Here is a 25,870-nt window from a genome sequence, read left to right as displayed (position 1 = left end):
TTGTGGATATCAAATTATCAATTGGTCAATCTTTTGCATATTCGATCCTCTCGAGAAGCCGTGTCGGTGTGTCCCATTGCAGCATGAAGGCGCTGTCGAAATCCATGGAGGGTGCGATCCGGTGCTCTGCGAACTACGTCCCTCTCACTCCAATCAGCTTCTTGGAGCGCTCTGCGATGGTCTACAGAGACAGACTTTCTGTTGTGTACGGTGATGTCCGGTACACCTGGAGAGAGACGCTTGAACGGTGCACCAGACTCGCTTCTGCTATAGCCCAGCTGGGAATTTCTAGGGGAGATGTGGTAAAGTATTGAAAGAAACTTCTATCAATCTATCGTTTCTCTCTGTTTTTTCTTTTTCTCCCTTCAATTTCTCAGTTCTATCGTTAATTACGTGCCATTTGACTACTCTCTGTCATTTTTTAAGTTGTTATTTCTGGGTCGATCTTTTGTTTCTGCGATCATTCGGTGTTTGTTTGTTTGTTTGCACCGGATTATGTGGCTATGTAGTTATCCTGATACCGGTTTTCAAGTTTTCCTTGAACATTCTGCCGCTGGTGTTCTCCTACTTACGTCAATTTTGTTTAAAATATTATATTTTAATATTATTATTATTTTAAGATTTAAAAAATATGAATTAGAATTTAAAAAAAATTAAATTATTTATTATATTTTATATAAAAAATTTAAAAAATATATAATAATAAGATGTAATGAGAATTTTATATTTTATCTTTCGTCACAAAGCTGCCCTGACTCTTCCTTTGCTGATGTTGCTCTGTGCCCCCTATCATTTTTGTCGATGGTATAGATTACTTTTTTTTTTATTCTATTTTATATTTATGTTTTCATTATTTTATATCTGTTGAGCCAGTTTCAAGTAGCAACAATAATATTAAATTAATGCAACATTAGCAACCATTCGAATCTATCTTTTGGGTACCGATCTATCTATAGTTGGCTCCCATTTACTGAAAAAAAGCATGTCTTATCTTTTTGGTTTTTTGGATTACTTTTTTTAACCTTAGTTAATGCTTAGGAAACGAGAAGAGGTGAGAAATTCATGGATATAAGTGAAATGATTTGTGAATTGTAGTTAAATAGTTTGAGTTATGATGTTTTATGGGGTTTTGGGAAATTAGAGAGATAAAGTTAAAATAAAAATATTATAAAGTTAAAAATATTGTTAGAATATAATTTTTTTTTTAAATTTGAAAAAACTGTAATGATTTGGTAATGATTAAATGAAAAAGTTAAAAATTTGAATTGAAAAATATTTATATTTGAGTTATGTTTAGGAATGAGATGAGATGAGATGAGACAATCCCATCTTCCAAATAACCTAATCACTAGGTATGATTTGATTAACTTTAATCGTGTTGGAATCGTTGCTTTTAACTCATTCTTCAGTTTCAGGATTTGCTACATTGCTAAATGAAAATTCAATTTAGAGGGAGTTGGAGAATTCCCTTCTTGGTTTGTCTATGATTTACCCTTCTTTTCTACCTTTACATCTATAAAGGGTAATATGCCAATGATAGATCTAAATTCGCTCCAGACAAGGTAAAGAGCATTTCAAATTTTATATCTATAAAGGGTGATTAGAAAGACAAAACTTTATTCCTTAGCTTTCAAAAAAAACATCCTAATGTGTGACGGACCAAGAGGCACATGGAATAAGTCTTGTTTTAACCAGCACTTCCTGCTTCAAGATGTAATGCATTTTAAGGCCTGGGTTTCTTTATCATTTCTTTTAAAAAATCGTGCTCAGTTTACTTCTTATTTACTTCTTTTCCCCGTACATCAGACCTTTTCATGGTGCTTAAGCTATACAAATCTATTGAAGTATTAAGTATATCTCTCTATCTTGGAAGCATGAGATCACTCTCCTAATCGTTTTAGCCCACAGTATCACAACATCCTTAATCTTCATTTGTGTTGCCAATGAACTTTTAAGCCTTTGCGCAGGTCGCTGCAATGGCCCCAAATATTCCTGCAATGTATGAGTTACATTTTGGTGTCCCAATGGCTGGTGCAGTACTTTGTACACTAAACGTACGACATGATTCGGCAATGGTATCAACATTACTTAGACATTCAGAGGCCAAACTCATTTTTGTGGACTACCAGTTTCTTCATATTGCTCAGGGAGCGATTGATATTCTATCCAAGACAAGGACCCAGCTGCCCCTTCTGGTCTTAATTCCAGAGTCTGATCCGCCATCTGCTAACACCAGCAATGCCATTTCCAGGTCGAGAAACCTGGAATATGAGGGTTTTTTAGCAACAGGAAGACCCGATTTTGAGGTCAGACGGCCAAATGATGAATGGGATCCAATCTCTCTCAATTACACTTCAGGCACCACATCAAGCCCAAAAGGTGTGATTTTTAGTCACAGAGGTGCCTATCTCAATTCACTTGCAGCGGCACTTCTCAATGAGATGGGTTCAATGCCTGTATACTTATGGTGCGTCCCCATGTTTCACTGCAATGGGTGGTGCCTCACTTGGGCTGTTGCTGCTCAGGGTGGCACAAACGTCTGCCAAAGGAATGTCACTGCAAGAGGAATCTTCGAAAATATTTCTAGGCACAAGGTGACCCACTTTGGTGGTGCACCCACTGTCCTGAACATGGTAATAAATGCAACAGCTAGCGAGATCAGGCCACTTCCAGGCAAGGTAGCGGTGATGACAGGTGGTGCACCACCACCCTCTCACGTGCTATTCAAGATGGAAGAACTTGGATTTAATGTGACTCACGCGTATGGATTAACAGAAACTTATGGTCCTGGGACAGTTTGCACTTGGAAACCAGAATGGAATTCCCTTCCTCGAGAGGCGCAGGCAAAGATCAAGGCCCGCCAGGGATTGCACCATCTTGGCCTTGAGGAAATTGACATTAAAGATCCTGTCACCATGAAGAGTGTACCCCCTGATGCAAAAACCATGGGTGAGGTTATGTTCAGAGGCAACACTGTGATGAATGGGTATTTGAAGGACTCGAAAGCAACACAGGATGCGTTTAATGGCGGATGGTTTCGGAGTGGGGACTTGGCGGTGAAACACCCTGATGGCTACATAGAACTAAAAGACCGGTCTAAAGACATCATAATATCTGGGGGTGAAAACATTAGCACAATTGAGGTGGAATCAGTGATTTTTGGTCACCCAGCGGTTCTTGAGGCAGCTGTTGTGGGAAGACCCGACGATTACTGGGGGGAGACACCATGTGCATTTGTGAAGTTGAAAGATGGGTACAGTGTCAGTGCAGAGGAGATCATTAAGTTTTGCAGAGAACACTTGCCCCATTATATGGCTCCTCGAACTGTTATTTTTGAGGATCTGCCAAAGACTTCAACTGGGAAGGCACAGAAATTTGTTTTAAGGGAAAAGGCGAAGGCCATGGGAAGCCTTACAAACAAGAGTTTCAGCAAACTGTAACAAGCACCCGTTTCCTTTCTATGGTTAATCATCATCATTATCCAAGGAGTTATCATCACTTTGTAACGTCTCCAACACCGAAATTCGCTTGCTATGGAAAAAATAAATAATCTTGATTGCATATGCATATTGCTAGTTTCAAATTCTCAATATTAGCTTCTTCTTCTTCTTTTTTGGTTTTAAATTGTCTTTGTAAGATATTTGTAAAGGATCATGCCATGCAGGATTTAAGTATTAATACGGCACTCGTGCTTAAAAGGTGATCCCGCTCATGTAGGGTCCACCCAATGGACTAATAGTCCACATCTTAAGTGAGGTAAGCAGTACTGAATTATATACCCTTACGTACTGCGCGCCTGCATGCATGTGATGAGCTTTCTCTTTCTAAATTTTATTTTATGTTTACTTTTGCTAGTTATTAGATAGGTGATGAGCTTGATAATGATTGACGATTTGTACAGACTGTGGAGGCGGCATTTGTCGCAACAAATCGATCCATGCAGTAGGAGCTAGTTTAGTGCCGGAGCCAATTCCTATGTCTATGGCGTCAGAGATACATAGATAGGTGTGATATTTTAATCGGTTTTTAGCTATTAGGTCGGCTAAATATGTTTGTATTGTTCGAGCTAATTTAATGGGTTTCTAGCTATTAGGTCGGCTAAATACATCCAAGTTTCTCTATTGTGACAAAAGTCTAACTTCAAATTTAATTTGCTAGCTTAAAAAATGGAAAAGAGTGACGAGTAGTTGGAAAAGGACTCCCACAGAATGGGCCAAATTCAAGTAGGAGATGCACCTGGCCTTAGGGCTAAAGATTCGCTTCCTCAAAAGCTAAATAAGAAGAATCTTATACAAGGATAGAAAATGGTAAACTTATTTTTATATAAAACTTTAAATGTTACAATGGAAGTTAGTTTTATAAAATTAAAAATTATTTTTTAATGAAGAAATTATTATATACGTACGTAGATTAATTATAAAATTCGTTGTAAAATATTTGATTATTAAGTAAGTTTTTATTTTATTTTGCAACTCATGTACAGATATAAGCAGCTGTATCAAAACGTACAGATTAGGAGACTAAAATAAGGGATCGGCTAATTATAAGGAATTGGGTTTGATTTAAGTTGACTTTCCATCTCCGCCAGCGGTACTGTCCTTTTAATTACGGTTTGTACCCACATTTGCCTCCCTCGCATATAAATGAACTAGGCCGGGATCTATTGCCCTGATCAACTTGAAACAGCTAAAAAAAAACAGAGAAAATGGAGGTTGAAATTGTCTCTGAGGAACACATCAAACCATCTTTTCCAACACCACCTCATCTCAGAAGTTTTAAGCTTTCCCTTCTGGATCAGCTTCTTCCTGTTCCCTATGCACCAATCGTCCTCTTCTATCCTAATCATGATGATCACTGTGCAAGCCATAACATGATGAATATCCCCCAGAGGTTAGAATTGCTGAAGAAATCTTTGTCGGAGACCTTAACTCGTTTCTATCCACTGGCCGGACAGATCAAAGACGATCTCTACATTGAATGCAATGATGAAGGGGCTTATTTTGTGGAAGCCCATCTCAACTTTTGTGTCTCTGAATTTCTCAGGCAACCTGACCTCCTGCTTATACATAAGTTCCTTCCATGCGAACTCGTTTTGAAAGAATCAGCTGCGGGAACTTTCGTGACAAATATTCAAGCGAACGTCTTCAAGTGCGGTGGAATTGCCATTGGTTTGTGCATTTCGCACAAGATCGTAGATGGCGCTGCATTGAGCACCTTTATCAAGGCATGGACTACAACAGCCAGGGGATCTAAATCTAATATTGCAGCAGTATTCCCCAACTTTGACTCGAGTTCTCTCTTCCCCGCAAGTGATGATCTATGGCTTAGAGATTCATCGATGGCTATGTGGGGTTCCTTGTTCAGAAAAGGAAAGAGCGTGACAAGGAGATTTGTGTTTCCTGACTCGGCTACAGCCACCCTTAAGGCACAAGCAACCAGCTCATACGTGAAACAACCCTCGCGTTTGGAGGTGGTTTCAGCTTTCATATGGAAGCATGCCATGGCTGCCTCTAGGCAAAACAATGGTTCCCAAAAGCCTTCTCTGATGACTCATTTAGTGAATCTGCGTAGGAGAATGACACCCCCATTGTCTGAGCATACTATGGGAAATCTCCTCTGGATAGCGGCTGCAGCTCGCTGCATGGACACAGATGAGGCAAGCTTGGAGGGCTTGGTGGGTGAGCTACGGGGTGCAATATCAAGAATTGATGGAGATTTTGTTCAGAAAATGCAAGGTGAAGAGAGGAATTCCATCATGTGTGAGACTCTGAGAGGTATTGGAAAGCTAGGCTCCCAAGAGGAAGCGGACTACTTTGGGTTTAGCAGTTGGTGTAAGTTTGGATTCTATGAAGCTGATTTTGGGTGGGGGAAGCCAATATGGGTGAGCAGCATTGGTTCAAGTGGCACAGTGTTCATGAATCTGATCATTTTGGTTGACACAAGATTGGGAGATGGTATAGAAGCATGGGTGACCTTAGATGAGCCAGAAATGGCAAGATTAGAATCTAATCCGGAGCTTCTGACATTTGCTTCCTTAGATCCCAGTCCTCTAGCGGTTGATCACTCGATCGGTTGCTGATCCATGAGAACAGTTCTAGCTGACATGATGATGATGTTTTTTTTTTTCCTTATCTCGGTAAATTAATGATCATGAATACCAAGCCATCTATATTTTAAAATCATCTAATAAATCTTCATCATCAAATATTATCCCTTATAATAGAAATTAGAAGCAAAGTTAATTAATAGGAAATAGTGGGTGGAATCGTCAAAAAGAATTAAAAGAAAATAGTGGGTGGATAAAAAAATTTTAGCCTATCTATAAATAAACCATCAATCTTAGCTCTAAGAATGATTAAGTAATTTTTTCAAACAAATTTTACAATTTGATGGTAAGATCTAAGAACCAAACATCTTGATGTCGCTAAGTTTTAATTAAACATGATATAGATTTCATCGATCCAAGTCGTTGTTTCTTTTCCTTTCGTAATCCGTTTTTGTTTTCTTCTTATTTCATAGATTTCGCGACACGATACGATGAACACACCATACTCATCGTACATTTGGTTGAATTAAAAACAGACCCCCACATCATGTTATGATCAGGGAGGTTAAAAATTTATTCAAATTAATATTTAACAATTTTTTTATCATTAGATCTTTAATAATTTATATCAGATATTAAGTCATTAGTTCAAATCACGGAGGGAGTAACTTATAGATTAGATTCAAATGTCTTGACATTATGTATGTACGTGGTATTAAGTCATTAAATATTGATAAACGAGAGAAGCCACCAAAAGAGAAAAAATTACTACCGACTAGGTCAGTATTGATAGAGTAGGCTATCGTAAATGTTAGATTTAGAAACATAATAAAATATTATGATCTTGAGAATTAGACATTTAATTAAAAAAAATTATATTCATCATCTTTATATTATACAATATATATAATTTTTTTTAATATTTTAATTTTTGTTCTCATCAAAATTGTAGAATATGAATAATAAGTAAAATAATTTAATTAATTTAAGAAGCGGAAGAGGTATGCGTCAGAGCAGCGCATTCAGAATTCAGAAATTGGCTCGACATGCTCGATGAGATCGAACGCGTTGCTCCACCGTCCGATGATGTGGAAATTGAAAAAATAAAACAGAAAAAAACCCAATAATTCAAAACCTGGTTTCCCGTTGAACGTGGAGAAAGTCTTTAGTCAACTGATTCATCCACACATTCTCTCTCCAACTTTTCATCGTCCGGAACCAGAGTCGTTGCTTGCTAGTTGTTCAATTTTATTTGTTTTTTGTTTTTTTACAGCTCCAAACATGGATGAGAAATACCAGAGACTGGTGGGAATAGAAATGAAATGAAAACACAACGAAAGCTTCCTTCTCTTCTTATTCTTTTGCGGTTTCCGTTGGCATGGGTCGTCGTCTTCTGTCTTTCTCATCCTCTTTATCAATCAGCTTCTGCTTCTTTGCTTTCCTGCAAGATGCGGTTTTCTTGGTCGTCGCCAATAGGAACCAAAGTCTCACGCCGACGTCATCGATGCCCATCAACCGCGATCTCTACCATTTCAGGTAATTCCTTTTGAAACCCTGTTTTAATCTCTCTCTCTCTCTCTCTCTCTCTCTCTCTCTCTCTCTCTCTACTGGGACAAGTTCTATACGCCGGAATTATCTGTTTTCGTTCTTCGTTTCTTGGATCAAAAGAACGGGCTTTGTTGAATGTGTTCTGGATTCGATGAAATTTCTTATTTTTGTTTGAATCCTGGAATGTGTAGTAAAGCTAACATGGTTTTACATATCAAGATCTCTCTCTCTCTCTCTCTCTCTCTCTCTCTCTCTCTCTTTTCTTGTGTTGAATTTATAAAATTTTAATCGGTGTCTCAGTTATTTCGAAAGTTCCGTTTAATTGTTTTGAAATTGTAGGAGCTGAAACCCTCAATTCTTGGAATTTTCATTTTACATATATTCCGATGACCTAACTAGAGTATTTGTCTCCATAAAATACAAAAAATATACCTCGTGGGTTAGGAATTGAAGGCCTTCTTACCCATTCTTATCCGGTTTATCGGTAGACTAAGGCCATCTTTTGTGAGCTTGACGTTTGAGATAATACAAATATGATGATGATTTTTCCTTTTGTATGTTTTTTCTTTCGACTTTTGTAGTGGCGATTTGATGGAGCAGATAAAGGCTTTGGTCCATCGTCACCCTGGCAAACTAACTGTAGGTTGCCCATGATTCATCTGAATAAAACATCATGCTTGATCTTTGGCTTCTGATTGGTAATGTGTTTTTTTTATGGGTAAAATAAATGATTGGTAATGTGTTTAACAGATGGAAACAATTAAATCTAGAAATAAAGGCTATCGGGCAGAGATCTCGGTGGTTACATATTGCAGGGGAGGGGGAGAATATGATGACAGGTCAATGTTTCGGATCCTTCTTGTAAGTTTTCTTTGCAATTTTTTTTTTTTTTTTTTGATAAATAAAAAGATATATTACTCAAAGAATAGGCCTAGCCCAGTATTTACAATAGAGGACCCTCGCTTATAGTGCCTTTTAACAATATTTTAATTAAGCAGTTGCTTGTTAGGCCTTAATTTTCACAGTTTTAATGTTAGAGTACCGCTCTAAGAAGCAAAACGATGTACTTTGGAAATCTTTATTCAATATGTAGTGGATAGATTATCTCAGATTGGTAATTTCTGGTGTTTTTGACAGATAATTCATTGTCTTCCAGAGTTTTGGCCAGCATGGAAGGGAACTCATTACATCTGAACTTGCTTACCGGATTTTGTCAATCTTAAGTGAAGAGCAGTTTCTACCCAACATGGATCCAGCTTCGCTGAACAGTACCCTTGACAAGCTTGTCATAAAGGTAACTCTAATTAATTTCTGGAACAGTTTTCTGTAGCTGCATTTTTCTTCTACTGAGTAAATCGAATTGTTTATGCATTGGAATTTTATTTGTATGCATGAGCAAGTTACTACCCTTTGAACCAAGAGTCTAATACAAGGTGACCAAGTGAATTTGTAGCAATCAAACTCACCGAGTGAGCTGGATAGCTTTCAACGCTAGCATCAATAGATTGTTCTTTTGAAAGTGATGCTAGTACCAAAAGATAAGTCTCAACGTAACATGCTCACAAATAATATATCCTCACATGTGGCTTATGTTTGTGTGCTTAATTCTCAAACATTAAATAATTTATTGATAATTAGTTGACCATTGAGAACTTTAGGTTAAGGTTTTCAGAATATCTTAAAATTGTATTCAGTAGGATGGATGTCCCTGAGCTGGTAGTGATTAAAGGACTTATGTGAGTATAGAAAAAATTTAATATATCATATATGCTACTTTCTTTACCATTTTAAGGGAAGTGCTGCGTGGACTTACATTTTGGGATACTGATATCTTATGATACCTCAGGTGGTGCCAATGGAAAATTTGAATGGCCGCAGGCTTGTTGAAGCAGGAGATCTTTGTGAGAGGAAAAATGGTCATGCACTTCAATTTTTCTTGATTCAAGAGTTAGATGACCACTTGGGATGGCATTGACATGCTTAAATTTGCATTTTTTGTTGCAGGGAGAGGAGTTGATCTCAACCGAAATTGGAGTGTAGATTGGGGCAAAAAGGAAAAGGTTTATCATTCCTACCACTTTTACCCTTGAATCCTGCGGTGTAAATTATGCTGGGTACCCCTTATTGTGTTGTATGTATGCATATATCTTTTGAACTTGTCGGTAATGATGCATTAATTTGGTAATTATGCTGAGGTGTTTTCCCTGTTCAAAATTGATTACGGAACACTTTACACTGTTCGAGGAGGCTTTAGGTTTAATCATGTCTGCATCTGCATCCTGTGTGTGTGTGTGTGTTTGCACTTGCGTGTAGCACCCGAGTATTCAACTGTCCAATTCTATGTTTTGCTATTCTGTGATAGTCTTTCATGTTTTTGCTGTTCTCCAATTTCAGGATTATGATCCATACGAGGAAAATCCTGGAACTGCTCCCTTTAGCGAGCCTGAAACTCAAATTATGAGGAAACTTGCCTTATCTTTTGACCCACATGTATGGATTAATGTACACTCTGGAATGGAGGTAAGTTGTACTGTTAGTATTATCTGTTGTTGACTGCCCATGTCATTTGCCTTGAAAGGTCTTATTAATATCATCAGTCTACCTGAGCCTATTATGTTAAAAGTCCAGGATCTTGCACTCGAATGAATTAGAAACTATTCATGTCTGAATTTTCCTGTTAATTTTGTCATTTCATTGAGCTGCACCACCTTTCAAGGAAAAAAAGATTATTATTTTTTTGATAATTAATAAGAGATTTATTACCATAAATAGGGATAGCCCAAGTACACAGGGAGTATACAAGAGAAAATACCTGCATACAGCAACTAAAAGGAAAGAAAAAACTAGAAAAACTCCAACAATTTATCACCGTTCATTACAATGGCCTTAACCCATAGACATAGAGTTTTAAAGAAAAATTCCCTAAATTCTTCCATCGATCGTTCTTTGTCTTCAAAACATCTCCTGTTCCTTTCTAGCCAAGACACCACATCAAACACGAAGGGATCATTTTTCAAATTGCTGTAATAGATAGACTCCGTCCAGCATACTTCCAGCCAGCAAGTTAATTAACAACCTGCTTTGGCATCACCCAAGAAATACCCAGCCTTCCAAAAGTGACATTCCACAAACTTTTAGCCACCTCACAATGGAGAAACAAGTGATTAACCAATTTGCCATCTTTCTTGCACATGTAACACCAATCAACAATACAAATCCCACGCATCCTTAGATTTTCTATAGTCAGAATTTTTTTTTTTTTTGATAAATAAATAAATTATATTGATCAAAGAAAGGCAAAGCCAGTACACAACTCTAACGCCCTAACTAGGTAGGCACATTAGAGGCAAGAAAATCATGAAGGTCATGCCATTAAAATCCACAGCAATAGCCCAACTACAAAGAGTTCTAAAAAATAAAACTTCAAGCTCCTCCGACGATCTTTCCTGGTCTTCGAAAGTCCGTTCATTGCGCTATTGCCATAGTCACCACATAATGCAAAGAGGGATCATATTCCAAATTGCTTTAATTGGTTGCCTACCTCTTATGTTTGACCAACTAGCCATAGCTGCCTCCACGGTCTTTGGCATAACCCAGGCCATATCCAGTTGAGCGAATACCTCATTCCAGAGAATCCTTGCTGTATCACAATGCAAGAGGAGATGCTCTACCGACTCTCCCCCTTCTCTACACATGCAACACCAGTCTGCAATAATAATCTTCTTTTTCCTCAAGTTATCAGTGGTGAGTATTTTACCCAAATAAGTAGTCCATATAAAGAAGGAAGCTTTAGGAGGTGCCTTGTGTCTCCAGATCTTTCTCCAAGGGAATTGAGTATTAGACTCTTGAGAAAGGGCCTTATAGAAAGAACGAACGGAAAAAGTACCTTTGTCTACTAGAGTCCACCAGATAACATCCTCTTGCCACCTATTTTGTCTCATAGAATATATGAGGCCATAGAAATCTTCAAGGGTGTTGATTTCCCAATCCTGTGCCGCCCTAACTAAATTAATGTTCCAAAGGATCTGTCCCCCCGATATCTCCATAACTTCCGCCACTGAACCATCCTTAGCACTTGCAATCTGGAAAAGAGAAGGATACAAAATCTTGTAGAGCCCTGTTGCCACACCAAACGTCTCTCCAGAATTTGATCCTCGAGCCCACACCCAACTGAAGCTTAACATAACGACTAAACACCCTCCATCCTCTTCTTATGTATTTCCACAAACCAACTCCATAAGCCCCCCTTACTTCTCTAGTACACCAATCCCCCCATAAACCACCATATTTCTTCTCAATCACCAATTTCCATAGATCGTCTGGTTCCCTGGCAAATCTCCACAGCCACTTGCCTAATAACGCTCGATTGAATACCCTTAGATTTCTAACCTCCAAACCTCCACCAAAGATAGGACGACAAACCTGCTCCCACTTTACCAGGTGAAACTTGAACTCCTCCCCATGTCCCCCCCCCCCCCCCCCAAAACAATAAATCACGTTGGAGCTTCTCAATACGGTTCGCCACACTAGTTGGTATTGGGAAAAGAGATGAAAAATAAGTAGGTAGGTTTGAAAGTGTACTCTTTATTAAGGTAATCCTTAGTACATTCTTTTCCACCCCGCCAATCTCCGCTCTATTTTCTCAATCACTGTATCCCAGACCGAAGGCGCCCTCGATGCACTCCCCAACGGAAGTCCCAAACAAGTCATAGGAAAGAAGGTTATCTTGCACCCCCAATGTTCGAGCCAACTGGCGTATGTTAGAAACTTCCCCTATTGGCACCAATTCTAATTTCTCCCAGTTCACCTTCAAACCAGAAACTGCCTCAAAGCAAAAGAGTTAGGCCTTCAGAACTTGCATCTGGTTTTGCTTTGCTTCACACATGATAAGTGTGTCATCTGTAAACAGTAAATAAGAAATATTAATAGTTCCCTTATCCGGGGTTCCAATCGTGACTCTATTTAGAAAGCCATTTTCAACCATAGCCAAGAGCATCCTACTTAGGGCCTCCATAACTATGACAAACAAGAAGGGTGACAATGGATCCCCTTGTCTCAAACCACGTGAGCTATGAAAAAAACCCACTGAACATCCATTTACCAACACAGTGAACTTTGACGTAGCTATACACCAATGGATCCACTCCCTCCATCGCTCCCCAAAACCACACCTCCTGAGCAAATGAATCAGGAAATCCTAGTTGACATGGTCATATGCCTTTTCCATATCGAGTTTGCACATGATCCCAGTGTTCCCGGCTTTCAGACTACCATAGTCATAATTTTATCATGAGACACAAGCCAGCAGAAGAAAGCTACCTTATTCGGCACTTTAACTTTCCAAATACTTTTCCAGGGGAAATCGCATACACCTTGGCAGGTTAATACATGGTAGTAGGAATGGACTGAGAATCTGGAATTTCGATCATGAATCCACGACAAACTGTCTACACTTCCTTGTACAATCTTCAGCTCGTATAATTTGCTGAGAAAATCTGAAATTACCGTGACTTCCCAATCATTTACATTTCTCACAAAGTCAACGCGCCACTGTATGCTATTATTCAGAAAAGAGAGGGAATCAGCCACAGATGCATCTTGAAGCCTTGCAATCTGAAATAGGAAGGAAATTTATTCTTGAGAGTTAACTCTCCACACCAATAATCATGCCAAAAAAGAATTCTTGAACCATACCCCACCTTGTATTTGACATGTTTAACAAACTCCCCCCAGCCCATACGAATAGACTTCCATAATCCCATCCCATAAGCTCCTTTTACTTCATTTGAACACCAACTACCCACATATCCTCGTATTTGGCTTCTATCACTTGTTGCCATAAAGCATCTCTTTCAAAATGGTATCTCCATAACCATTTCCCACAAAGAGCTTTATTAAAAAGCCTCAAGTTACGCACACCCAACCCAACTCATCAAATGAAATATCTTTTCCTCCCCTTTACCTCCCCACAAGAAATTCCTATAGATCTTTTCAATTTTCAAAGAAACCACAGCCGGTAAAGGGAAGGGAGAAAGGAAATATGTTGGAAGATTGCTCAGCGTACTCTTGTTTAAAGTGATCTTCCCCCTTTAGACAAATAGAATTTTTTCCAGCTGGCTAATCTCCTCTCAATCTTCTCAATCACTCCTTCCCAAATCGAGACAGCTTTATGAGAGGCACCCAGGGGCAGACCAAGATTCGTCAAAGGCAGCGACGATATTTTACACCCCAAAATATTAGCCAGATCAGAAATATTTGACACTGAGCCCACCGGAACTATTTCAGACTTGGTTAAGTTGATTCTCAATCCCAATACAGCTTCAATGCAAAGCAAAAGAGCTCTTAAAGATTATGTTTTATGTTTTCTTTAGTGGCTCATAAACTACACGAGCTTGCTAGAGAAATGATTTCTTTGGCCTTCATTTACTATCCTGTCAAGCCATATTGTGTGTGCTAAGATACTGGCTTCATGTCCAAGGGCAAAGAGCTGGTTGTTATTTTGTGAATCAGGAGCCATTTCATGTAAGAGCTGGTTGAGATTGAAATCGGCTTGGTTATGATGATAGACGTGCTTTTATATGCTTTTTAACTGGCTTGTGCTTTGTCAAATGTACATGAGCGATATTCAAATGGTTGTGACCTGTCAAAAAATACGGCTAGTTGTGATTGGGCTGATAGCAATATTGATTCTGGCTTGATCTAAGTTTGTGAACCTGGATTCAAAACAATGATTAAGTGCTTGACTTGTCCCTGCTCATCTTTATGACACTCCTACCCAAAGTCTATCACACCTTTTTTATCTTTCTAGAGAAAATCATTGTCCAGGAAAAGTATACGCAAAAAATACCCTTATGATCTTCTCTTTCATCCCATATCAATGTTTCGAAACTTATTAGCCTTAAATTAATGTTCAGTGTCAATTTTTAAAAAATAATGTTCAGTGTTGATCCAGAAAGGAGTGGCTTGGATTTCCTAATGCTCCTTTCAGGTATGGCATGTTTCACAATGTGTTAAAAATTGATTTAGGAAAGATGAAAACTAATTATCTTTACATAGGATAGATGTCGCGTTTATGTGATAGTGCAGAAATAAGTCAATCCTTGGGTGTTTAAAAGAAACGATTACTTAGATGAAGGAGTTTTTCAGCATTTGTGCCCTTGTGTTGGTGTGGTTGTTTTATTGAATCAGAAGGAATGTAAATTGTCAATGCTTCTTATAGGGGAACTCATAACACTCCCGAGTTTCTATAAATTGATATGAAATGCTCGAGTATAATGTAACTGTTTTCTTTTTCCTTTTCAGTTACCTTTTTGTTCTGTTCGTAATATACTCTGCACTGGCTGACTGCCTAAGTTGCTTTTTGTGCAGGCTCTCTTTATGCCATATGACCATAAAAACACTACTCCTGATGGACCTCCATCACACCAGATGAAGTTGTTACTTGAAGAGTTGAACTATCTTCATTGCCAAAAGCGTTGCATGATTGGATCTGGAGGAGGCTCTGTTGGGTTAGTATTACCTGTAGTTAAAAGCAATGATTATCGTGAAAACATTCCATCAGTTAGAGGAGAATAGATGCCCATGTATATCAAAATCACCTCAAAGCTGTCTAACACAATGACATTATATATAGAGTAAATCAAGAATCTGGCTATAAGGATGGCAGAAACAATTTATCTTCTATCCTTATATCAAATGTAGAATGCGTGGTCTTTACGCACTATAGTGCCAATATTCAGCAAGTCTAGAGGAGCCAGTTGGGAGGACAGATTTTAACATTCCACTGGGATTTTTTATCGTTTGCTTAAATTTAGGTACTGGCACTTGTACGTGAGAGTGCCCGTATTCATCATGTCTAAATTTATAACGTCTTTCCACGAGTTTGAACTTCTCTTTAATTTTAGGTATTTGGCACATGGGACAGCAACAGATTTCATGTATGACGTTGTAAAGGTGCCCATGGCTTTTACATTTGAGGTTTGTGAAACCAGAACTCTCATACTGTAATTGCTTGCTACAATTTAAAACTCAATTCACTTCTTTATCATTTTGCATTGCCCGACAGATATATGGAGATCGAGAAGCCTCATCTAAAGACTGCTTCAAAATGTTCAATCCCACTGACCTCTCTACTTTCAATGTATGTTAGTATGGATTGATCCATGTCCTTTTCGTTGCTTTTGATTATCCAACTTCTTCCTTTTCCCCCGTGTTATTTTTCACGTTTCTTGAACAGAATTATGATTTAATTAAGAATGAGATTAATAGGTTCATACTTCTCTAACTATGTCTTCTTTCTGGGCTTCAGAGAGTTCTCAACGACTGGTCTGCTGCTTTTTTCACAATTTTCAATTTGGGTCCACACCAACTTGGTGAAGTCCATTCAAAGGAGCCTGTGTCCACTTTGGACAAGTGGGTTTCCATTGATGACTATCTTGATGGTTACTTGATGGAGAGGAGCAGCAGATATGGGAAGAAGATGGAAGTGCTCGAGCTTGGAATGCAAGAGATTAGAACGTATTTCAGGCTCTTCTTGTTATCCTCGGTATTGTTATTGTTCATGTTCTGTTCCAGAATTTCCAAAAGCAAGTACAATAGACCAGTTATTTCTGCCATTCCCCTCTGACATTTTTACGTTGGTGAAAGGCAAGCAGAGATTGTTGTATGTTAGTGCAGTCTATAGACAATACAAATATTCTTTTTACCATAATTGCTTAGTTTGTAGGGCACCTCATTTAAAAAGATAAGTATCCTCTCTGTCATGCGGTTCACTTGAAATTGAGAATTTTCATTCCTATTTTATTCCACATTTTGTATTAAATGAGTACTCTTGATTTCACTTGACATGAAGAATTTTTTTTTTTTTTTTTAAATAATTAGGATTATTATCAAATTATTGCATTGACACAGTTCTATTCTCTTGTTAGAAACAATGGTCACAATTATTAAAAAAAAAAAAATTTTTGAAGTGACATTGGGCGCATTTAGCTCAATGGATTCCGGTTTGGATTGAGAAATACTTTCAATTTATCTCATATCATCTTATATTATCATTATAATTTTCATAAATTTTCACATAAAATATAATAAGCAATTCAATTTTTTTAAATTCTAAAATAATATTTTAATAATATTTTATTTAATTTAATTTTTAACTTTTATCTAAAATTATTTTATCTCATTTCATTATCCAAACCGCTAAAACATATGTGCCAGCTGGGTAGTGAAAATTAATCAAAGAAGATTGACCATCCAATCAATGAAGAATGAGACTTGTGCCACTATTTTTGTTAGGGTTTACGGTTTACATCGTGTTAAAATTTTTGTTTAAAAAATAATAGACAATATAGTTTTAAGTAAAAAAATAAGTTAAATTTTTCAACAGGTCCGGTTTTAATAGTAAGATGAAATGAGATAGTTGAAATTTAAAATTTGAATACAATATTTTTATAATATTATTTATTATTATTATTATTATTTTAGAATTTAAAAAAATGGAATTATTTAATATATTTTATATAAAAATTTGTAAAATTTGTAATTATGATATGAGATTATCTATTTATTTTTTACAATCCCTTTTGCTTGTCCATTTAAGAACATGCTTGTATACTACTACTAGTACAGAAGACTTTTACCATCATTCCTCTGTATGGTCTGCCCAACTACAATAGTACAATACAACAATATATTTGCATCAAGTGACATATATGTTGTTATGGACGTGTTTCGTATCTCTGCTTAACGACTTTCAATAACCTGCAACAAGAATATGAGAGTGGCACGGTGTGGTGGGAGACACCTCTACTGCTTAAGTCAGTGTAGAGTGTGGAGAATATTTAAAATTTCAAATGGTTTAGACCCTACCTTAAGCATGTCTTTTAACTTCTATTTATGTAGTTAGATGCGTGATGAGAAGGCTTGTCTCTAGGGAAAAAAAATAAATTGGAGAGGTCCGGGATCAGTTCCACCATTTAAAAAACCGATTAAAACTGGTCCAGTTCCCATTTTAGGTTTCTGGCATCGAATCGGACCAGACCGATTTGTATATATATGTAATTAATTTTTAATATTATATAAAATATTTGTTATATTATATATCATTTTTATATATAATATATATAATTTTATATGAAATAAGTTTATATTATAATTTATAACATAAAATCTTAATCTTAAACATGAATATTTGTTTGATCATATGTTATTAATATAAAAATATTTATATTAATTACATTTTATGGCCTAATACCAATACTATTAGTAATCCACTTTAAGTTTGTATATAAATAACTAGAAGTTATACTAATATTATATCACTATATGATAATATAGTGATATGGTAATACTAATACTATTACTACTGCTATACTAATTAAGGGTATCAAATCGTGTTAACGGGTCGTGTTCATGTCGTGTCAAGATAATATTATATTATATAGGTCAACCCTAACCCAATCCGTTAATCTTATCGTGTCAAAATCTAAAACCCTAACACGACCTATAAACATAACGGGTCATGTCGTGTCGACCCATTTATGTAAATAAGTTGAAAAAATCTTAAATTAATCCGTTTGACTTAGTTAAGTTTAGCATAATTTTATATAAATGTTAAAATCACTATATTCATACAAAATATAAAACTAACTACAAGTCCACAATTACAATTCAAACAATAAAAATATCGAAATTAAAATTCCAACAATTTTTTTTTTAGATATAAGGGTATAATTATAATTATAACTTTAACTTTCTTAACAGGTCATAATGGGTTGACCCGTTATCAACCCGTTAAACAATCGTATCTTAACGGGTCAACTTATTTTGACCTGAACCCGTTATGGCTAAGCTCTAACCCGTTTTTATCGTGTCGTATATTGCCATCCTTAATACTAATACTACCATTGAGATAGTTATACTAATACTATTATATAATTATACTAAATTAATATCGCTATAACAAATACTAAATATAGTTTTACTAATCACTATAACTAATACTAATATATAGTTATACAAATACTATTATATAGTATTAATATCACGATTAGTATAGTATATAATATTAGTAATAATTTAGTATCAATGTATTATTATATTCCACAATGTATAACGTATAGTATTAGTATATAGTATCACTATGATATATATATATATATACACACATAAGTAGTAGTAACAATATAATAGTATAATATATAGTAGTAGTATATATTAATATATTATAAGAGTTACAGTCTTTCTCATTGAGTCTGAAATCCATCACTTGTCTGATCTCCAAAAATTACTTGATGCTTATCTCTTGCCAGACTGGCATTATGTTCTACAAAATATTAAGAAAACACAATATCTTTATGAGTTCATATTAGTGGATATAGATTCAATTATTCTCTCTAAGATCCTTTGTTTTCTTCAAACTCAACATTCTCCACATGCATCCCCAATTATTTCATTTTATAAAATTACCATTAAACAAATCCTTACTTTGAAAAAATGGAGAAAAAATTTCCTATTTGATAAGAAAATTTTCTCAATTTAATGACCATTCATATCATGATTATTACGATTATCAGTAAGTATGAACAAAAAGTTTTTGAAAACAAAACAAAAATTTGCGTCATTTATGATTCCTTTATTTTGACAAATTATAAGAGATCAAGATACTCCTGCAATGGTTTTTACAATTATTATTTTAAGAAATTTATCTGTTTTTTCTTCCCTTTTAATCTATTTTTTTGCTAAAAAATCAATTTCTTTTAGAGAATTTATTTCTTTTGGAACATGAGAAAATAATAATTTAAATTAAGATTATTGCCCATGTAATTTTGTAGAAATTCTTTATTCAGTCACAGAGAAAGGGTAAAGTAGAGAAAGAAATAGATTTCTCAACATTACTTTGGTATTGAAGTTTTTTACTAACAGAAATGTTATTTTAAAGCAAATTCCATTATTAAATATACGTGCATTAGATAATTTATAATTGATATTTTATTTTATTCTATTGGCTTGAGATAATATTTATTTTATTTTTTCAAAATATTTAGAAGGTATTAATTCTCTTTGGATGCAATTTAAATATGTTCTTGTATCTAATAGGGTAATTGTTGTAAAAAAAATATTGATTAATAGAAACTGTTATTTCGATGTACTATTTTTAAAAATTTATCCTGTCAAGGATGTTGATAAAATTATATGCTTCATCCTTAATTACTATTGTCGAGCATTCTTCTTATTCTTTATTAGGCGTATTAATATTTTTTCTATTTTTAATAATATAATTTATTGTAATAATTGTTCATTTGAAACTTCTAATTTAATATTAGATGCTTTCAGAGTTTTAACTCCTTGTTTTTATTTCATTAATTTATTGTTGTAAGTCTTGCAGTGTGACTTTGTGTTTTTCAGTTTTAAATCTGCTTACTATTTCTGAAAAATTATAAGGTGATTGTATCAAAGTAGTATAGTTAGTAAAAGTATCATTTAATTTTACTAAATAATCTTTTCTTTCTTGTGGATCATTAATTTTATCAATTAATTATAGGATAATATCTTCATGTTTTGTAAGGACATTAATAGTTTTATTGTAAATACAATTATTTTTATCTAGACAATTACAAATTTAAACCTCATATTTTTATGATTCACTATCTGAAGATTGTTCTAAAAGACTATATTCTTTTAATTGATAAATTTATTATGAATAACTTTCCTATTCTTCACTTGATTGTATTATAAAGATATTTAATAATTTTTCTTTTAAAGTTTCAGGTGTATCTAGTTCATTAATTTGTTGTTTGCTTTACAATTTGACTTATAATGTCTAATTTTTTCACATTTATAACAAACAATTTATTTTTTCTTCTTATTATATCTCTTTTGTGTTTTTTACTGGTTTATTATATATATTCTGATCTTTTATCTTTTTATAGGGTGCTTTATATTTTTTATATTTTATTTTAAAATAATTCTTATAAATTATTTTTCCATTTTTATGTCTTCTGGATGGAGGCAACGATAGAGTATAACCAAACTGTGCGCAGAAGGTACTTAGTTATTTCTTAGCAAATTTATTTTCTTTTTCCATTGATTTTTTAATCTTAAATCATTACACATAGTTAAATCAGTTCTTTTAATAGTAGTTATACTATCACCATAAGTAAGATTAATAAAATTAATTGTACCATCTAATTTTACTAATGATTCTCATACATTTTGGGTGAAGTAATAAAGAAGTTCGGTTATGAACTTTTATTTATAGTATGGTTGCTGGCAGTCATTTCTGATCATGACTTTAGATAGAAATATATCTTAATTAGGAGTTTAAATCGGTCTGATCCGGTCTGATCAGGGGAAAAATCTTTTCTTGGATCGGACCGAATCGGACCGGGCCGGTAGCTATCGGTCTGGTCCGGTCGGTCCGTTCATATCGGTGTAACCGGTCCGGTCTGGTTTTGGACAAAATTTAGGACTGAATTAGTATACACCGGTTTTATATTTTAAAAAACCGATTATGTACCAATTACCCTCCTAAACTGGTATCGTTTTACCAATTCCAGTCTGATTTTTTGGTTTTAATAGTATTTGTTTTAAGACATAAAATGTAATTCATATACTAATATATATTAATATACTAATTAATTAAAGCGAAATCTAATTAATATAATAATATATATTAGTATTACTAATATATTATGTATTTATTAAAATGAATATGTTGAGAATTTATGAGGTCATAAAATGTTATTACTATATATTTTATGTTTAAAATATATGATCAAATAAATTTTTATGTTTAAAATTATAATAACATTATCCTATATATAATTATAATTTATATTATTATGCATATTATATAATATAAAAATTATTATATATAACATTAAAAAAAATTAATTTAAAATATGTAATATAGTGAACCAGTCTGATCCGGTCCTAAAATATATAGAAACGAAACCAGATCGGTTTCGGCTGGTTTTGGAATTATGAAAACCAGTTCCAGACCGGACTGGTCTAAAATTGGACCGGTTCTATCGGAACTAGTCCAATTATTTTTTTATTTTTTTTCTTCTTTTGTTCAAATAAATTAATAAAAAAAATTATTTAAATTACTAAATTAAAATTAAGTGAATTATTAATGTGTATTATGTAACTAACTCATTAGACAAATATAAAATTTGTTATATGGTCAATGATAATAAATTAGATGAAAATTACATCATTAACTTATATAATTACTATATAAAAATAATATATTAAATTATTAAAAATATGTTTAAAATATATATAGGAGTTTAGTCCGGTTTGGTTTGGTCAGATCCAAAATTTATAGATCCCAGGACTTGATTGAATTTTCTCAATCCATAATTTATGGGACCGAAACCAACTAGTCTGCAGGTCGGTCCAGTCTGGTCAGTTTTTTCAGTCCGGACCAACCGGCTTACATCCCTAATCTTAATATCAATGAAAATCAGACAATTGAAAGCATTTTAAATTAATTAACAGATCACTGGTTATTTCTTTAAATTGAATGAGATCACCAACAAAATGCTTATTTAATATGAATATTAAAGTATTAACAACATCTTCTAATGGTTGGCCATCTTCTGTTTTGATTATTTGCATTCTTTCATCATATTTATATTAAGATAATATTGTACTTCTTTGTTCACTTGAAAGATAATGATCTTATCAGCCTTTTAATTGGTCAATAAAACTTGTAATAATAATGTGAGTTACTTGATGATCTGTTTTTTCATTACTTGTATAGACATTAACAACCATAATTATTTTTTGAAAATGATTTAGTGTTTCATATTCAGATAATTCATTTATGTTTTATTCATATAGTACGTCTGGTGAAAAAACAGAACTTACTGTATATTCTCTTTCTTCAAATTGCATATCTAGTGGGGTTGGCATTGGGTTGCGAGTAATAGAAATGTGTCATTTAGAATATCTAGTTGAATACTCATTAACATGGTCTCTTTTAATCTTGTTTATTTGTAAATCCATATTTTTAAATTGATTTTTTATATTGCTAATTTTAGAGTCAGATATAATAGGCAAGTCTGTTTTACTTAATACGTTAATATGATGTTGTTTTGAAGTAGAGACAATATTGGTTATATTTAATTTTTCTAATTTATTAAATATTTGTTCTAATAAATCATTCTTATTTTTGAAAAAAATAGGTTTTAAATGGGATGAAATTTCATGTGGAACAAATAAATGAGTTTCTTTTGCTTCTTTAACAGTATGATTAATGGGAAATAATTGGGTCTCAATTCTCTCTAATTTTTTACTCATAATTTTTAAATATAAATCAGTATAATTATTTTGTTGAATTATATTATTTGTACTTTTAATTTCTATCTTATTAGTATATTTCTTTATTGGTGATGTTAAGATCTAAGTACCTCTTTGGCTATACTTAATGGTTTCAAAAGGAGGATATTTTTCACGAACAATTTGATCACTTTATTCCTTAATCCATTGATTAGTATTATTATTTATGCTTGAATTGATTTGATTTATAAATTTCAAACCATGTAAATAAATGTATATTAGTATGTATTTATTCTAAATACTCATAATATTTCTTTTAAATATAATCTCGTTCCATTTTTGTAAGAGTTGAGAATAATAATAATACATTTTGATTATTTATCTTTTCATATAATTTTGTTTGAGATATTTTTATTAATCTTGAAATCTTCTTTACAAAGGGTGTATATTTGACATCATCTCAACTACTTGTGAATATATTGGAGAATAAGGTTCTTTTGGTTGCTCAGATTATAAGAGGTAAATGACATACTAGGATTAATAGTATATACAAGAGTATCAATAATGTTCTCAAGAATAACTCATCGGATCTAGGTGTCCAGATTTTAGGATCTGGTATCCAAGTTTTGGGATCCATTTTGAGAGGCTGAAGTGAGAGCATAACTGAGTATATGATAACTAGAGGATGCTGGTGAAGAATAATATCAAAACAATCTTCTAAAATGTTGAACATCTATTTGGATTGATCTATCTGCCTTTTGATCTATGTATTATAAATCATTTGTAACATTGTTTTCTATCTTAGATGAGTTTTGTTATACAACTTCAATCACACTCCACATTTTACATTTTTAAAAATTTTTAAAATTTTTTTTTTTGAATTTATTATTTTTAAATTATTTCAAATTTTCTATTTATTATTCATATAATAAATATTTGATAAAAGAAAAAATAATAAAAATTAAAAAAAAATATGGAGGGCAGAGTGTGAGGAGGTTGTGAAGATTTATTCATCTTAGATAATGGACTTATATTATCTAGCTTCCACTAATTAGGAAGAGTAATCTTATTCCAGTGAATCTGTGTACTAAAATTTAGTGTAGTAGATTGTTATAATAATGTATAACCTTTTGGACTTGTGATAAGGGCCCATGGCTCTAATATTGTTTTCATGAGTTTATAATGAATCTTATATACTACAGTTAAATGATGTGATCATTTCACTATATGATAACCATTTATTTTAATATTTAATATTAAAACATGTAGAATATTAGTATCAAATAATAAAAGAGAATAATTAAGATAACAATTGAAATAAATCATGCCTTGTAACATGCTAGATTCTACCATACAAAGTAATGAATAATGAAATTCATAATGTCTTCCATCTTTTAGATAAAGTAGTACTGAGGCATTTAATCCACTTCTAGTAAGTGGTTTTATGGAAACTTGTACTAATCTACTATGCATGAAGGAATATTTATGTTCCTTATAATGTTTAATAGCATATTTTGGTTAATAATTGCAGTGATTCATAATCATTGTTTAAACTAATAGTTTTCTCTACAGTTTTAATATTATAATTAGTAAAAAATAATAATTTTGAAGAAAAAGTAGATTTTTTTATAGATTTGATTTTTTGGTACATTAGAGATTGTCCAATCTTGTAATTTTTTTTTCTATGTTTAATATATTATAATCTTATTGATTGATGTTCTCAGGTTTTAAAGTTATACTAGCAGAAGATTTGGATGAGTTAGATCTGAATAATGAATTCATTGATCCAAAAATTTTTAAACAATGATTTCTTATATTCCAAGGAAATAAGTAGATTAAAATATTGCGAGAACACTACCAGGACCACATTTAAAACTTTATAGCATAAGTGGGCTGACTAACGAATTTTCCTGATTTACCAATACAAGACTTCTCAATATATTCATTTTCTCTTTTATAGTCTGTCGTTGTTAAAAGCTTGTATAAGTGAATTTTGACTCTCTCTCTCTTTTATAAAACAACAATACTTAAACGATTCATTATACTTTTAACCTCATTTCTTAAGAAATTGTAATGATCATTCCATTCATCTATTGCTCATTGTCTATTTGTGAATATCCAGTATTTTTTAATCATTGCCTCTTTATCTTGATTTATTAGTTGTTGATTTTCATTAAGATCATTTATTCTATCCATCATTACCTTTAATTTGAGTTTTGTATTATAATTTAGACATTTTAAATCATAAAAATCACGATAACCAATACCATGAGTAAAATAATATTCCTTAACAACAATATAAAACAGATAAAATAGAATTGATAAAATAGATAATAATAGATACCAATATCAATAATTTGGCTTTGACACTAATAACGCATTCCCAATAATATATAATTAATTTATAATATAATAATAAGACACGCAAGATATCATATACATATATTTATATACAGGCGGTATAATCAATCATATGAATGAATTAATAATTATATAAATATAGAAGAAAGAAATTAATTATATTATAAATTAATTATAGTATTACCTTAGTACATTATAGTATTTTCGATTTGTAGTACTATTTGTATTATTATAGTTTATAGTTATTTAGTATTATAATATATATTAATTTTGATAAATACATTTCTACAGATTTCATCACGTACAACGGTGTAAAAAAGTGTAGTCACGGATCCACCTGATTTCTGAGCCGAAGTAAAGCAATCAAATAATAGAAACGAAGATGCTATCCCGCCGCTTGCAAAAAACTTAAAAAAAAAAAAAAAAAAATTTTGAGGAGATTCGTTCACGGGTCCGTCTGTTTGTGAAGAGTGAAGACTGCCGAACCCTAGCCCTCAATCTCGCATCCACCTGCCCCCTCCCTCACGGCGCCGACCACCATCTCGGCTCCATCTCCGGCAAGTTTCTCATCTACACAGAAACCGCACACGACTCTAGAAATTCCACAGGACTTATAGATTCCTTCCCCAT

At 33.5% G+C, this 25,870-nt stretch overlaps 3 protein-coding genes across 3 annotated transcripts; all 3 read left to right on the top strand.

Annotated features, from left to right (window-relative positions):
- LOC109002926 (probable acyl-activating enzyme 1, peroxisomal) lies at nt 1–3,698 on the top strand. The gene is made up of 2 exons (XM_018980852.2): nt 1–302; nt 1,968–3,698. The coding sequence occupies exons 1-2, from the start codon at nt 84–86 to the stop codon at nt 3,438–3,440; spliced, it is 1,692 nt and encodes a 563-aa protein (XP_018836397.1). The 5' UTR covers nt 1–83; the 3' UTR covers nt 3,441–3,698.
- Nucleotides 3,699–4,697: 999 nt separating this feature from the next.
- On the top strand, nt 4,698–6,205 carry LOC109002912 (stemmadenine O-acetyltransferase-like). The gene has a single exon (XM_018980835.2). It carries the CDS (start codon nt 4,706–4,708, stop codon nt 6,077–6,079), a length of 1,374 nt encoding a protein of 457 aa, XP_018836380.2. The 5' UTR covers nt 4,698–4,705; the 3' UTR covers nt 6,080–6,205.
- A 995-nt stretch (nt 6,206–7,200) lies between these two features.
- Nucleotides 7,201–16,264, top strand: LOC109020301 (carboxypeptidase A6-like). The gene is made up of 11 exons (XM_035695384.1): nt 7,201–7,582; nt 8,176–8,233; nt 8,345–8,455; nt 8,751–8,888; nt 9,441–9,510; nt 9,599–9,654; nt 9,989–10,114; nt 14,963–15,102; nt 15,499–15,571; nt 15,660–15,734; nt 15,903–16,264. Exons 1-11 carry the CDS (start codon nt 7,425–7,427, stop codon nt 16,218–16,220), a joined length of 1,323 nt encoding a protein of 440 aa, XP_035551277.1. The 5' UTR covers nt 7,201–7,424; the 3' UTR covers nt 16,221–16,264.
- Nucleotides 16,265–25,870: the final 9,606 nt, after the last annotated feature.

Source organism: Juglans regia, chromosome 11 (genome assembly GCF_001411555.2).
Source record: "Juglans regia cultivar Chandler chromosome 11, Walnut 2.0, whole genome shotgun sequence".
In the NCBI taxonomy this organism is placed as follows: Eukaryota; Viridiplantae; Streptophyta; class Magnoliopsida; order Fagales; family Juglandaceae; genus Juglans; species Juglans regia.
Note: the sequence above shows the minus strand (reverse complement) of the source record. Positions and strands in the feature narration are given on the sequence as shown.

Excerpts from the sequence above, each read along its gene's own strand:
- LOC109002926 (XM_018980852.2), top strand. The coding sequence starts at position 84 with ATGAAGGCGCTGTCGAAATCCATGGAGGGTGCGATCCGGTGCTCTGCG. Across the intron at positions 303-1,967 it reads GAATTTCTAGGGGAGATGTG|GTCGCTGCAATGGCCCCAAA; the intron begins GTAAAGTATTGA and ends GCCTTTGCGCAG.
- LOC109002912 (XM_018980835.2), top strand. The coding sequence starts at position 4,706 with ATGGAGGTTGAAATTGTCTCTGAGGAACACATCAAACCATCTTTTCCA.
- LOC109020301 (XM_035695384.1), top strand. The coding sequence starts at position 7,425 with ATGGGTCGTCGTCTTCTGTCTTTCTCATCCTCTTTATCAATCAGCTTC. Across the intron at positions 8,456-8,750 it reads CAATGTTTCGGATCCTTCTT|AGTTTTGGCCAGCATGGAAG; the intron begins GTAAGTTTTCTT and ends ATTGTCTTCCAG. Across the intron at positions 9,655-9,988 it reads ATTGGGGCAAAAAGGAAAAG|GATTATGATCCATACGAGGA; the intron begins GTTTATCATTCC and ends CTCCAATTTCAG.